Genomic DNA, 14,799 nt, shown 5'->3' with positions numbered 1-14,799 from the left:
CTATGTGTGTTCATATGGAATGAAACTGTGATTATTAGGCTATTATAATTCGGCTATTATGTGATTATTTTTACTATCAGAATTCATAGCATTTTGATTAGAGTCCAGGTCTATGTGGCTGTTTTTTTTAGTATTGATAAACAAGAAAACATCCAGTTACTCTGAAACAGATTCTGTAAGGCAACAAAAATAATGACAGATTCATGTGGAATAATGGGCGTTATTTCGGGGCCGCAGGGGGGCCTATAGGGACTGTTGTTCAACTGGACGGTTCAAGCCCCCAGGTCGGCGAGCCTCCACTCTGCTGTAGTGCCCTTGAGCAAAAACATTGAATCTCTACCTCCAGGGACTGGTCTGCTCTAGCCGATCCTTGGTTTGACCTCGCTATGAACGGGGTAAGAGAAAAGACAATTTCCCCTACGGCTATCAATAAAGTAAGATTTTTTTGTATAGCTATATATATATATATTTAGGCTATTTCTCGATTCACCTTGAAAGTAGATAGGGAAAAGAAAGCTCCCAGCCAGTCTGACTCCCGCGCTGCATCAAACCCAAAGCCCGACAGTACCTCCCCCCAGCCCGGGAGGGAGGAGTCTCCTCTCCTCCCGCAGATCTCACTGTATAACACACTGCAACCAGGCACAATGTGTGTCAGAGGACTGTCTGTGCTCCCAAAGTAGATGACTGCTCTAAATCTAGTGTCTGTATTACTGACTGCGAGAGACGAAAATATCTGGTTTAACACATCATCATCCCAAGTCAGGACAAGGTGAGCATCTCCCAATTTCAGGAGGGGGGGATAATGGTGCTGCTTGTTATTTTCTCGCATTTTTCCTCACACAAAACCCGGTCTCTTTTTCACCGAATTGTTGTCATTCCGTTTATTTTGCTGCACACATGCTTTTTGTATCCTAATCAGCTTTACTGGCGTGTTTAGTGAGTGGCGAGCCAACGCGTCTTATTTGCACACTGTTTGTGCGTCAGGGTCACATTTACGCACATTCTCCTTTGAGATTTGTGTGGTTGTAAGCACCACAGAGTGCCTGTGGAATTTAGTGGAGTAGACTGTGTGTCTGTGTGTGGGCTTGGGAGTCAGGCGTAGTTTTCAGGTGTGATCGGGGAGAGAGGGAACGGGAAGAGACGCCGTTTCATTATGGGCGACTAAAGTATCTTTTGTTCCCTTGCAGGTTTTCCGATTGCGGGATAGAATGCCGGCGATCATAAGTAAAAACTCCGATTTGGAGTTTGACTCCTTACAACCATGTTTCTACCCGGACGAGGACGACTTCTACTTCTGTGGCCCCGACTCTGCGCCACCGGGAGAGGACATCTGGAAGAAATTCGAGTTGTTGCCCACTCCGCCCCTTTCCCCGAGCCGAGCCGCGCTACCGGGGGAGCCGGCGACGGCCTCCGCGGACGCAGACCCCCTGGGCTTCGGATTAGCAGACCCGCTGGACTGGGCTTCCGAGCTGCTGCTCCTGCCCGAGGACGATATCTGGGGGGCGTCTGACGATGGGGACCTGTTCGGCTCCGCTTTGGATAGTACGAACCCCAACAGCATCATCATCCAGGACTGTATGTGGAGTGGCTTCTCCGCCAGGGAAAAGTTGGAGCGGGTGGTCACGGAGAAGCTCGGCAAGGCTATTTCCACCGTCGCGGCAGGGAGCAGAAACGTGTGCGTCAAGGCGCCGGAGGTGGTGAGCCGCAGCTCGGTGTCAGAGTGCGTGGACCCCGCGGTAGTGTTCCCCTTCCCTGTCAACAAGAGGAACGGCAGCAGGGATTCATCCGGGACCGTACCCACTTCCACAGCCCACGAAAGCGCTCCCAGTGACTCTGGTAAGCATTTGGAGATGCGTAAAAAAGCCTTTGTTTGTGTTTTTGGAACAGCTGATGATACAAAACCTACAAACACCAGATATTTACACCCCAAACCCAGCTATCATTTAGACTTACGTTATTATTATTTTTATTTATCATTATTATTGTTTTTTTGTATTACTTTTTTATTATAATTATTATTATTATAGTTGCAGTACCCCCACCTAATTGGGGCGTTTGGAGCTTGTTCATATGACTGGCCCAGAATCGGATTACCTTGTTACATTCCACATACACACACACACACACACACACACACACACACACACACACTGGAGTAGTGACACAGTGAACGGGGTTTATGTAATCAGCAGGCTCTTCATCCGGCAGATGGCAGTAAAATGGGGAATTGTGTGCCTCACGAACTCAGTTGGCATCGGAGCCAAACAAAAAGACAACACACACTGCACCCAGACCAGGTTGTCTGAGGCAAGATAAACATTCGTAGCTGAAGAAGGTGCTAAATAAACCGATGAGCTGATAAAGTGTCTGTTTCATGGTTGCGTGGAGGCTTTGATTACGCATGGATTAAGGGACCATTTGCGCGCAGTGGGTGAGAAATTGCTGTCACATATTTTGGTGTGTAACTGCCGCCTGGAGTTGGGATGTAGGCGAGCTGAGTGATGAACAAAATTACTCCATACACCAAGAAGAACATTAGTAATCCGATGGTAAATTCTATAAAGATACAACAAAACCATAAATTCCTACAGGAATATTATAGTGATTGGCACCTTTAAGCACTAAGGTAACTATAAACTCACTATGATGATTACCACAGACACTAAGTATTTTAGTGATTCTTCTTCAGGGGTAATGCATTGAAGAAGGGGCTTTACGTTTAGATTGGGAAATGAGCGTTGTCTGGTTTAATCGGCTCAAGACTTCAACTGCCGTCTATTATTGTCGACGTATCCCCTAAACAAACACTCACGAGTCCTTATCAGTGTGTTTTCGCTGTGAAACAGTAGTACAAAGGCCTCCAGCTTGGCACAGAGGGCAGGCTCAGCCAGCCTTGCCAAACACCCCCACCGACTGGACCGGGGGCCGAAAAGAAAGGGGGCCGGAGGAGGGCCCTGCTTCTTTAGGGGGGTGACAGCTTTGAACAAGCGCTCCATCTCGACAGCTGTCTCCCTGGCGCCGCTCCAGCACCCAGGCTTAAAGGGGTGGTGATCCGATCGCCTGCCGCCCCGCCATCCTGCGCACAATGCCGATCCGGGACTCTTCCGCCGCTCGCAGCGTTAAGACGCGCCTCTCTCTTTTTTGTTACACGCGTTCCTCACCTTACCATCAAAGAGACGCCGCGGACTTGAAAGGCCGCGGCGCAGGTTTATCCGCACAGATAGCCCGGTCTGCCCATTAAAGAGGCCTTGCATGGGTGCAAAGTATAGCCTCCCCTCGGCCTGGCAGCCAATAGCACATAATGAGATTACCCGGGAAATCAGATGTACAGATGGAAGGCAGTGGTACAAAAAGAGATGCCTAGGAGTTCTGCTCTTTATACACTTCTCAACTGTTACACTGAATCTTTTATTTCTCCAAAACAACAGTCAGACAGAGGCTTGCCAGCACTGCTCTTTATTCCATTTTTTATTCCTCACAGCTCCAGTAAATGAGCTGTTCTGCTCTGAGAGTGAAACACCAAACAGCCTCACATGTGGCAAAGCCAGCCACGCCCCCTTATCCACCCAGCTGTGCCCTTTGCCGCCTTTGTTTTGATGGCAGTGCCAGATTTTGTGTGTGTGTGTGTGTATGTGTGTGTATGTGTGTGTGTGTGTGTGTTGAGACAGCATCCTGGTGCAGCGGTGTCTGAAGTGGGTTACTGTAAGCTGTAAAATGCCATACTCTTCAGATGCTCCTGAGCTGATAATGAGAGCCATTATCACAAAGGCATTTTAACTGGGCCTCACACTCTCCTGCCTCATGATTGGCCACTTCCTCACATCTTCAAAGGCGCCAGTCGGCGGTGATAAGTCTCAGCTGCTCAGCCCCGACTCGGCGCAGGTATTAAGATGAAGAGCTCAGCTGGAAAACGAGGGAGAGCGAGAGCTGTAGCCGAGTTCAGTTCGAGTTAAAAAAGTTTCTTAATGCCTCCGCCGCTATCGCACGTTGTCGGCGCGACTGGAGCCGCACTGATAGACGGCAGGCATCAGACTAAAACTGTCTGCTCTCACCGGAGAAGATTAGGAGGAGAAGTTGAAAAGGAGGGAGGGAAAGAATGAAAGGCAGAAATCCAGCCTGTCTGGTAGGCAGTGAGACTGAACGTGTCAACGCCTGCAGAGTAGATTAGCGGAGGAGTGACTGACACTAAGCATTAAGAGATTCTGCCTATGCAAACAGCATTGAGCAATGCTCTCGCTCCCACACACACTCTCTCTGGATCTCGCTCACACACACACACACACACAAACCTACACACCTGTCACCTGCTGGTACACATAGATGACATAGTGGGAATAGTTGGTGTGTCAGAGCGATTAAGTCACTCATGTTGTGTTTTTCTCTCTTTCCCAGAAGAGGAAGACGACGACGATGAAGAAGACGAAGAGGAGGACGAGGACGAGGAGGAAGAAGATGAGGAGGAGGAGGACGAGGAGGAGATCGACGTGGTTACCGTAGAGAAGAGGCGCTCCACGCTCACCAAGGCGTCACCCATGGCGACGGGCACCGTCACCATCTCCGTGCGTCCCAAGGCGGGGGGCGCGGCCTCGGGGTCCGGCGCGGTGAGCCGGTTCGTCAGCCGGGCACCGCAGGAGCTCATCCTGAAGCGGAGCTCGGTCCACCAGCAGCAGCACAACTACGCCGCCCCCTCCCCGTACGCCTCCGACGACGACCCCGCCCCGCCCTCCAAGAAGCAGAGGACCTCGGACGCGCCGCGGCCCCCCACCCGAACCGTCTCCTCCTCCTCCTCCTCCTCGTCGTCCTCCTCCTCCTCCACGTCCTGCGGCTCCGCGGGCGCGTCGGGGGCCCGCTCCAAGCGCAGCAGCAGCGGGGACAGCAGCCCGCGCGGCGGCTCCGACTCGGAGGACAGCGAGCGCCGGCGCAACCACAACATCCTGGAGCGCCAGCGCCGCAACGACCTGCGCTCCAGCTTCCTGACGCTGCGCGACCACGTGCCCGAGCTGGCGCACAACGAGAAGGCGGCCAAGGTGCTGATCCTGAAGAAGGCCGCCGAGTACGTGAGCTCGCTGGAGACGGAGGAGATGAGGCTGCAGCAGGAGAGGGACAGGCTCCAGGCCCGCAGGCAGCAGCTGATGCGCAGGCTGGAGCAGGCCAGGACTCGCTAACAGACAAACCGCTTCAACACAGAAACACTCACATATACCCCGGACGCCCGACCCCCCCCCCCCTCTCTCACACTCACTCTGTTTGATACACTACACTTCACCTTTAAAGACACTTAAAGACGCATGCACACATAGGCCTGCATATCTCTGTACACCTGCACACACACACACACACACACACAGAGCAAAATCTTAGAAGAGGCTTCAGATGCGACACCCACACACACACACACACAACCATCTGAAACACGGAGCGGGGGGTGGGGGGGGGAGGGTGCTGGAGGGACACTCGGACTTTCACTGCCGCCACTTTTTTTGCACATTTGTTGACGTTAAGAATGTTTAGGGGTTTACTTTTTCAATCCAGTCACATCGAGGAAAGAAAAGAAAAAAAAAGAGAAAAGAACGAGGAGGGCGAAAGGAGCGAGGACACACCTCTTTTTGTCTTCCCCTTCCTCTGGCTTTTATATCATTTCTATTTGTATCGTGTTTTTTTTTTGTTTTTTTTTTTGTTTTGTTGTTTTTTTTTTTTTTTGTACTCACTGTGACACCAGCCTGGAAATCAGGTGACTCCCACAGGGATAAGGGTGTTAGAGGGCACTTTGCTTGGAGAGTTCAAAGTTCAGAGTTCACTCAGAGAAGCAGTGCACGCTCACTTTGCCTTCACCACTGCAAAACTGAAGAGACTGCGACGACGGAGGCGCCAATGGGTCACACAAACGATGCCACTACAAGAGTTACCTTTCTCTCTCACTCCTCTCTCTCACACTGGTGCTCAAACCAAGTCAATGGATGTATAACTGTGCACCTTGCTAGCCGACACTTTTGTATATAACAATACTGTACAGACAAAATACACTCAGATCTGCCTTGTTTTGTAATACATTTTGTCTTTGGGTTTTTATACGTACGTATGTCAGGAAGCTGCCAATAACTAGACTGGAAGTTTATATACCTTTAAAAGTACTGTAAGGCCTCGATTTTTGAGAGTCATGAAACTTTGTAATATAACAATATATTGTTTTTCCCTTCTCTCCTTCTTTGTATTGTACCATATTACTAATTCTACACACCTTTATGCTTTTAGTGTGAACCTGATACATACTAAATTTGATACTTATATTTTCGTATGAAAATGAGTTCTCAGTAGATATCACTTTATCTTGTCATTTTTTTTCTTCTATCTCAAATAATTCTTTTGTACAGAAAATGTGTTCTATCTTCATGTACCTGGCCTTTTCTTTCTCCTCTTATTTCCCCTTTTGTTTATATTTGTAACTATCGGGTGCATAGAACTGGGTAAACGGATATAAGATGTTTGTTTTTTCATTTTTAAAATGTACATTTAGTGCTGCAACTCATAGCACTTTGAAATACCTCATTTTGAAAAATAAATAGACATCGTCAAATCCTTGTCTTTGTCGTTGCGGATCATTTATCGTCATCGAAACTGTGAGCACAAGCAAAAAAATCCCTCTCTTTCTGTCCTGTCCACATTTGCCCTCTCAGAGTTGGCACTCCTGGTCATCATCCTTTCATCTCTCTCTCTATCTATCTATCTCTCAGTTTATTTCTCTATTTGCATCTACATTTCTCTATTTGTTTTGCTGCTCCGAAAGACAGGACTCATCCTGACAAAGAAATAAAGAGTGTCTTCTGAATCCTCTCTGTCTCAGCACCCTGCGGCTACCTCCCCCTCTGTAGCCTCTCACACCCACCCACACACACACCTACACACACACACACACGCACACTTAAAGTGCACAGGAGCACACATCCACACACACACACACACACACACACACACACACACACTCTCTCTGTTTCTCTCTCTCTCTCACACACACACAGCTCTTCCTACATTGTTCAGGCTGTTGCCATGGAAACTGGAGCAGCTGCTGAGTGGCAGACACCGAGCGTGAGTCTTTTCTTTTATTTGTCTGAGTCTGTGTATTTCTGCCTGCATGTGTGTGTGTGTGTGTGTGTGCGTATGAAAGCGAATGTCTGTATGTGTGTCTACCTTTTGTCCCGGTCTGTGTGTGGCCTGGGCGCCTGATATCTCCGGCGTTGTGCGCCGTCCGCCACGATGCCAGGACAAGGCTGGATACTGTTTACCAACATCAGCCACATGGCTCTGTCCTCCTCCCCCTCTCCTCCTCCTCCTCCTCCTCCTCTCTCCCTCCTTCCCTTCTCCGTCCCTCTGTGCCTCCGATGCCCAGGCTCCGGCCCAAATATGTGCCACTCAGGAGTCTGGCCAGGCGTTCGCTGGAGAGGGCTGAAAGGGAAATCTGTTGCCACGGTCTGAGCGGGGTGTTCGAGACGACAGTGTGTTCACAGAGGGAAGGAGAAAGAGACTTGCCGGGAAGGGAATTAACAGGACATAAAAACACACATTGTTGATGACTTTGATTAATCCTTTTTTTTTTTTTTACGTAAGAAAAGCGAATGACTGCACCCTACTGTACGGCAGCGTGACCCTTTGTCCTGCTGTAAAACATAGCTTACTTACTGTACGCTTTTATCCATAACACCTTACACAAGCAAATAAATTCATTTAATATGGCCCCAGTGGGAATCAAACAGCCTGACCCTAGCAGCTTTACCGCCATATTCTGCCCATTGAGCTACTTAAGACCACATCCATCTATTGGAGCAGGGACATAAATGATCCAGAGGTATGTGTAGTATGTATGAGACGGGGCTATATGAAGACTGATGACTTTGTTTTGGAGTTGGGACAGCCCAAGACCGAGCCTCGCAGTGGGGGAGTGTGACTGGTGGATTACATAACAGGGGTCTGGTGTCTTTGTGTGCATGTAGAGTGTGTGTGTGTGTGTGTGTGTGTGTGTTTGTGACAGGAGTCTGGTGTCTTCGGGGTCTGTGCGTGTGCGTGTGTGTGTGTGAGTGTGCGTGTCCTCTCGTGGGACTTCCCCTTACCATCTGCCTAATGGCTTATCCTGCTTGGTTATAGGATGAAAACAAGTTCATGGACAATAATATCCCCGGTAGAAAGAAAAAAAATCCATCGTAAAAAAACAACTCCGAGCATTAAAACGCATTGCAGCCAATAGAGTCAGTTTGAGTCAGACGGTATAAAGCCAATGTAAAAAATTGACTGTGACATTTAATGAGAAATTGAACACGCGGGCACACACGCGTATTGAACACACACACACACACACACAATGTATCAGTGTCCTGTACAACATTAACCGCTCACACTGCCAGTCTTAAACAAACATAAAATGGTGTACCTTTCAGCTGTGTATACACACTACCTTCCTCTACAATCCCCCAACACACACACACACACACACACACACTGTATGCTCACACACTTCAACTACTGTTAAGCTATCTGCTGTTTGAAATGAGGCTAATTGTTTTAGTAGTGAGCCGACATTTAGGGAGCAGCCTTCTCCTGCGTTAAACAGACATATGGCCAGGCTTTTCCCTGATTAATACCCATTATCCTCCTGCCCACTGAATGCCCGGCTCTAGCCGCACACAACACCACTCTAATGGGCTTACACCCCACCGATGAATGTACAATAAGGCTGCACAGGCGATAATGCGGCATGTTTGTGTATGGGTTTGTGTTTTTAGTGTGTGTGTGTGTGTGTGTGTGTGTGTGCGCGCCTCCGCACGCACGTGGATCTTCCTTCGTCATCTGTTTTGATACCTTCATTACCTCCGCCATTCATGGACGACACTTGCCACAAACATCTCCATTGTCCTGCTGGACACCGGATCTGTATTCAACATGTTAACCTTCCCATATGGAGGAAACATAGCTGCTGTGTGTGTGTGTGTGTATACAAAAGTGTGTGTGTGTGTGTGTGGGGGGGGGGGGGGGGGTCCCTCCATGGCTTCTTACCGGCTACTGAGTGTTGTCATTGAAATCCTTAGCGACATGCCCAACCTCTGCCACAGACAAAGGCATGCCCGTCACCCAGCTCTGTTTGCCAAGGGCCCTGCCATCCATGCTGTGGGGGGGTGGAGGGTGGGGTGTTGGGGGTAGGGGGTAGGGGGTGGTGGTGGTGGTGGGGGGGGGGTGGGTCACCATCTGTTGTGGGGTCGAGCGCAGTCGCAGGTGCTCCGAGAGGGTGTGTGTGTGTGTGTGTGTGTGTGTGCGCCTTAGAAAAGGGGGGTTGGTAGGTAGAAGAGCCGAGCGTGAGGTGAGCGCTTAAAGAGAGGGAGCGGGAGAGGGGTATTGGGGCAGAAACATGCGGGGGGTGGGGGGTGGGGTATTTTAGAGGTTAAGGGGCAGTTCCTCGAGGGAACCCGTTGCCCCAGCCGAGTAATACGCAGCCTCACAAAGGGCCGCGGAGCTACAGTAATTGCAGAGCACATAGTGGAAGAAGGAGGGAGGGAAGGGAAGGCAAGGGAGAGAAAAGGAGGCCTGCGCGTTTGATCAAAGTTTACCAAAGTCTCAGGAGATTAGCATACAGATGGTACTGTAGCACGGCCCCCGGAATACCTCGCTCTCCCTCTCTCTCTCTCTATCTACCTCTCTCTTTCTTTCTCCGTCCCTCTTTCTCTCTCCCTCTCTCTCTCTCTGTCCCTCACACACACACACACACTAGCACACAAATGTAATAGGGTTTCATTGAAGAATCCATGAATAGCCTTTCAAGAGCGCGTTCTGAGAAAGAAATGGCCTTGGCCGCACAACACAGCCCCCAGGAAAAAAAAAAAGAAAAGCAAGGGGAAAGCGAGGGGAGAGGAAGGGAGAGTGGGAAAGAGAGAGAGCGAGAGAGAGAGAGAGAGAGAGGAGATAGAAACAATGGGGGGAGAGAGAGAAAAAGCATCCACGAAGCACAACTGATTAAAACAAATTTAAAGCAAACAGTTTACCTCTTAATAGTCATGACACATGCATCCACTGGTACAGTACATCTCACTGCGCTGACATCCATTCACTTCACTCATTCATCCTTTCCTCCGGCACATCCCCAGTCCATATTGGCTTTGAATGCCATTGTTGTGCAGGCATTGATCGCGTGAGTGCTGTCCTCTTCTGCAAGTTGGATGTTTCTTTGAAGCCATTGTTTCGAGGCAAGCTTGTGGCGGTTAGCCCGCTGTGCTAAGTGTCCTCGCACTGTGTCTGTCAGTCCCTGAGCTCCTATACGGCATGACATCTAATAGTTCCAGCCGCAAGCATGTCCAAGCCGAGCCCGCTCTCATAATGTGTCATTGTTGTCCTCTTTAGCCGCTGCGCCGGACGCCGTTGTGACAGCGCAACAGAGAGGACAGCAATCAGCTCCCAGGCTCACGAAATACAAAGATTTCATTTCTTCAGAGTGTTTTAGTATGTAGAGCACCTCAATGTTCATTTTCCCGCACAGTGTAATCAGGAATCTGTCTCTTTGCATATCATTTTGAGACACATTTACCTGGATGCATTTAAGTTGGGAAGCTGTGCACACTACGCGACGGGACAACGATGGGGGTCACACACGAAGACAAGGGATCACACAATACCTGATTCTGTCATTCAAAAATGTTTAACTATTCATCCAGAGCGGTTCACTCTAAATACAATTACAAAATAGTTGATCTATCATTTCTTGCTTCATGGTGCAGAGGCTACAGTTTACATTAACATTACAAATGTATTTTAAAGTGACATCATTACAAGAATAACAGTGTTGAGAAATTTTGTATGAGACACTGTCACTTAATTTGTAATTGCACACTTATGTGGACTGATCCAGGCACGCTGCCATTTTATACTATTCTCTATGAGATTTATTCATCCAACTAAAATTGAATAGCAATCTATCTAGAGTGGAGCCAGTGGAGTTGGATGTCTTGCTGATATAAACTATCTACATGACTGGGCATTATTGTTGTTATATGTGACTTCTTTTCTGGCTCATTCCCTTTTTCTTCCCCCTGTATCTACACTCCCATTGGCTGTTGTCAGTGTCAATCTCAGATTTGTCAGTCTTGGGCCACTTCACACTACACGAGCCAGACCACATTCTGCCAAACTAAATTAAACATGTTTGAAAAAACTGCATCTGTCCAAACGCCCCCCCGTCCATCCACACACACTCACACACCCCTGCCCCGCCTCCCTACCCCGAGTAGCTCAGATTCAAATCGGGGCAGAGAATCAGCGTAAAAATCACCAAGTGTGACCTAGACTTTAGCTGTAGGGGTCAGGGGTCAGGGGCAGACAGGTAGGGGTTCAGTGTCTTGCTCAAGGACACTTGGACAGGGACGGACACATAGGCTGTCGCTGGGATCAAACCTGCGACCTTCCAGCCACAGGTCGCTTTCCTTTACCACCAAGCCAGCCTGCTGTCATTAACTGCTGTGATCTTACTGCAGATTTTCTATGGGTAACAATAGTGGCATTTGACCGCTGCTGCACAACAGCCTATTTGCATACGGTTGCACTACAGGATGAGGCATGTACTGTGGTCAGTGAAAGAGCTGGCCTAAATGCTGAGGTTCTCACTCTTAGCAGGACTCACTAATGTGGTGACCATATGTACCACAGCCTTAGGACCATAACTCACAATATCCACTAAGTTGCAGTGGATACTATTCCGTTAAAGAGTGTGTGTCTGTATCTGTGTGAATTTGTATGCGAGTGTGAGTGTGTGCGCACACAAGTGAATGTGGTTATGTGCTCGGTTGTGGCTATGCAAGTGCAAACCCCCGCCTTCCTCTGTGTGTGTATGTGTGTGTGTGTGTGTGCGCGCAAGTGTGTACTTATCCCATTGTGTGTGTGTTTATTTGGAGTAATCACCGGGGCGCTTCTGTGTTTGTACATATGTATCGAGATTGATTCATGACTGCGCCTCCAGAGGAAACAGATAACAAATGGTTTTCTGGTCTAATAAACACCGTCTGCCTGTAAACCAAATTAGACTAAACTAAACCATCCTTTACATGCACCTCCAGCACAGGCCCGGCTTGGCTGAATGGATGACCGGCTTGGAAGCTGTCCTGCTCTGGAGTAAAGCTCAATGAGAGCCACATTGATTGAAGGCTAATTGCGCAGCACCGGTGTCACCCCGGGCCTAAGCAGCCACCCAGACTCCCTGGTGGTTTACGCTACCAATCAATGCGTTTGTGTTTGAATGGGGCCATGTTCGGCTACTACATTTTTCAAACCTCTACCGCCAAGGTCCCCTCTCTTATATCAGTCAATATGTCACCCAGCCTTGTATGTGTGTGTGTGTGTGTGTGTGTGTGTCTGCATCTGAGGGGTCCTTGACAACTTCCATGCTCCCTCGTGACGTAATGGCTGATTTAACGGTCATTTTGGTGTCCAGTGGGGGCTGAATCAGTGCTGCGTTTGATCTCCAGTGAGCTTGGAGGGGTCTGACCTTTGACCCCTAAGCCTGGTAGGAAGGGTGACAGTGACGAGTGGGGGGGGGGGGGGGGGGGGGGGGGGGGGGTATGGAGGTGGGGGGTAGTTGGCAGGGATGCAGCTAAGGGTAAACCCACTCAAACTCAGTTTATCCACCCACTTTTTTAGTTGTGATATTTTGAGTTTGCCCAACCAAAATAATAATAATAAAAATAATAATAAAAATTGTTATACTTGAATCTTTGTAAATTTATGATATATGTAGTATGAAGTCAGACCAATATCAGTAACACGTAAATAGGGTATTTTCAAGAAAATAAAACATATTGAAATACCATTCAGAAAATACAATACAGCTGTTTTTTGTTTATTATTACTGACAATTGAGATTGACAGGAGGAAGTTTTCAATAGACAAAAATAAATATGATTTTACAAGTGCATAATATGTCGGTCAACTCCAGCAGTCTAGTCAGTCCATTCATCCATCCATTCATTCATTGACCCTCTCAGGCATTGCTGAAGCCTCAGTGACGACTGTGTACACTGCAAATCCCCCTGTACAGGCCCTGGGGGGTTTGCACAAGGCCTGGATCGGGGGCGAGGGCAGGATGTATTTTGGTGATGGTTGAAGCAGTGGAGGCGGTTGGGCGCATTTTGCCTGTTCAGCAAGAATCTGCTTCCACACTAACAAACTACACTCTGACTCTATTCTGACTAACGTGCTGCTGTTTTCCTTCCTGTGTCTTCCTTGTAAATTATAAAACCGATAGGCTCCGCTCCTCGGTTCTGATTGGCTGAGTCGCATTTGAAGCTGCTGTAAAATAGCAGATGAAGGCACACCTGTGACAGCATGACAGTTATTTAAATATTAATATGCTAACCGAAAATCACCACTCATACTGGCACTTGTGTTGCTTAGCGACCACTTTGTTTAGCTGCTCTTAAAGGACTATATTGCCCTGTAGAAGAATATCTTTTAACAATTGCTATTACTTATTATTGATTTAAAATAAAAGCTTTATTGAACATTTGTACTCATTTTTTATTTCCAATGGTATATTACTGCTGTTTTATAAAAGGAATAAGCTACTCGAGGCTGTGCTTCACAGTGATTTTACAACAGCTATAAGGTTTTGCTGCGCTTTGTGTCGTAGCTGTTCTCTTATATTTTTTAATTTTTTTAAATTTTTTTTGACTGTTTTAACTCATATGCTGTTACCGCACATGCTTTGAATTCTTTTATAATGTTCTGCGTATCATGCATGTCTTTATCTTCTGTTCTCTATATTATTGTCTGTCTGTTATATATTTTTATGCTGTTTTTACTCACATGCTGTACAGCACTTTGGTAAACTCTGGTTGTTTTTAAATGTGCTTTACAAATAAATTGACTTGACTTGACTTGACTAAAACCACCATAAATCTCTCATATTCCTTGATAAATCTAAATAATATGTCTTAATAAAAAATAAAAAATACTAATAATGACAAATCTTGAAGCTTGGAGGACAGAGGATCAATCAAAGAGTCGTCGAGACTGAGACCAAAGGAGCCAGAGGATAAGAGGGCATACATAAAGAGCTCGTCGACACTTCGGGGGCGACCCTGCCCCTCGACAGTTATCTGTCGGTTTGATGGCGAGGCGGAGTGCGACGGGGCAGAGGACGGGACCGGGCGGGGCGGCCAGAATCCTCAGCAGGCGCCTCGCTGACACATGTGGGACAGAGCTCAGTGGAAATCGGGTTAATGAATCGTGGAGAGGCAGAGAGAGAGGGAAACGGCAGGGTTGCTCGTCTTTCAATATCCCCCCGTCATTATCAGTCGGCCCGGCGCTCATCTGCGCGCCGCTGGGAGGGAGAGATGGGGAGGTCAGTGGGTGGCATATCTGCACTTGTGAAAAGGATTTCAAACAATAGATCATAGATGTGCGTAAGACAATGCAACTGCTACTGATGTGTCATGGTTAATTTATAGTGGGGGGGAAAAAAGATTACGCTGTCTCTTTTTATGACTGTTCATGTATGTGATTTACTGAATATAACGGTTAAGTGCTAGAGAATTGTATATGAAAATTGATTTTTTTTTTTAGAGCTTGTGTGATTTTATTCATTTATTTAAGAGACTCTGCATGTGGGATTCTACCAGTCACAATGTTTTGTGTGTGTGCATGTGTGTGAGTGTGAGTGTATTCTCCAGTGGGTCTTTGGTCCATGACCAGTCCATTACAGGCTTGTCTGCCTGGCTGTCAGTTCTCTCTGATGGATCAGTGGGTTCCAGACAGAACCACCGGTCTCAATCTAAT

General features: G+C 47.8%; 1 protein-coding gene across 1 annotated transcript; it reads left to right on the top strand.

Annotated features, from left to right (window-relative positions):
- Window positions 1-653: 653 nt before the first annotated feature.
- On the top strand, window positions 654-6,724 carry mycn (MYCN proto-oncogene, bHLH transcription factor). Its single transcript, XM_071514849.1, has 3 exons — window positions 654-769; window positions 1,188-1,836; window positions 4,393-6,724. The coding sequence occupies exons 2-3, from the start codon at window positions 1,209-1,211 to the stop codon at window positions 5,163-5,165; spliced, it is 1,401 nt and encodes a 466-aa protein (XP_071370950.1). The 5' UTR covers window positions 654-769; window positions 1,188-1,208; the 3' UTR covers window positions 5,166-6,724.
- Window positions 6,725-14,799: the final 8,075 nt, after the last annotated feature.

The sequence above is a fragment of the Centroberyx affinis genome, unplaced genomic scaffold, assembly GCF_046629955.1.
Source record: "Centroberyx affinis isolate AG114_WGS23_722 - 3 ecotype Tasmania unplaced genomic scaffold, CSIRO-AGI_Caff_v1 ptg010171l_1, whole genome shotgun sequence".
Classification (NCBI taxonomy): domain Eukaryota; kingdom Metazoa; phylum Chordata; class Actinopteri; order Beryciformes; family Berycidae; genus Centroberyx; species Centroberyx affinis.
Note: the sequence above shows the minus strand (reverse complement) of the source record. Positions and strands in the feature narration are given on the sequence as shown.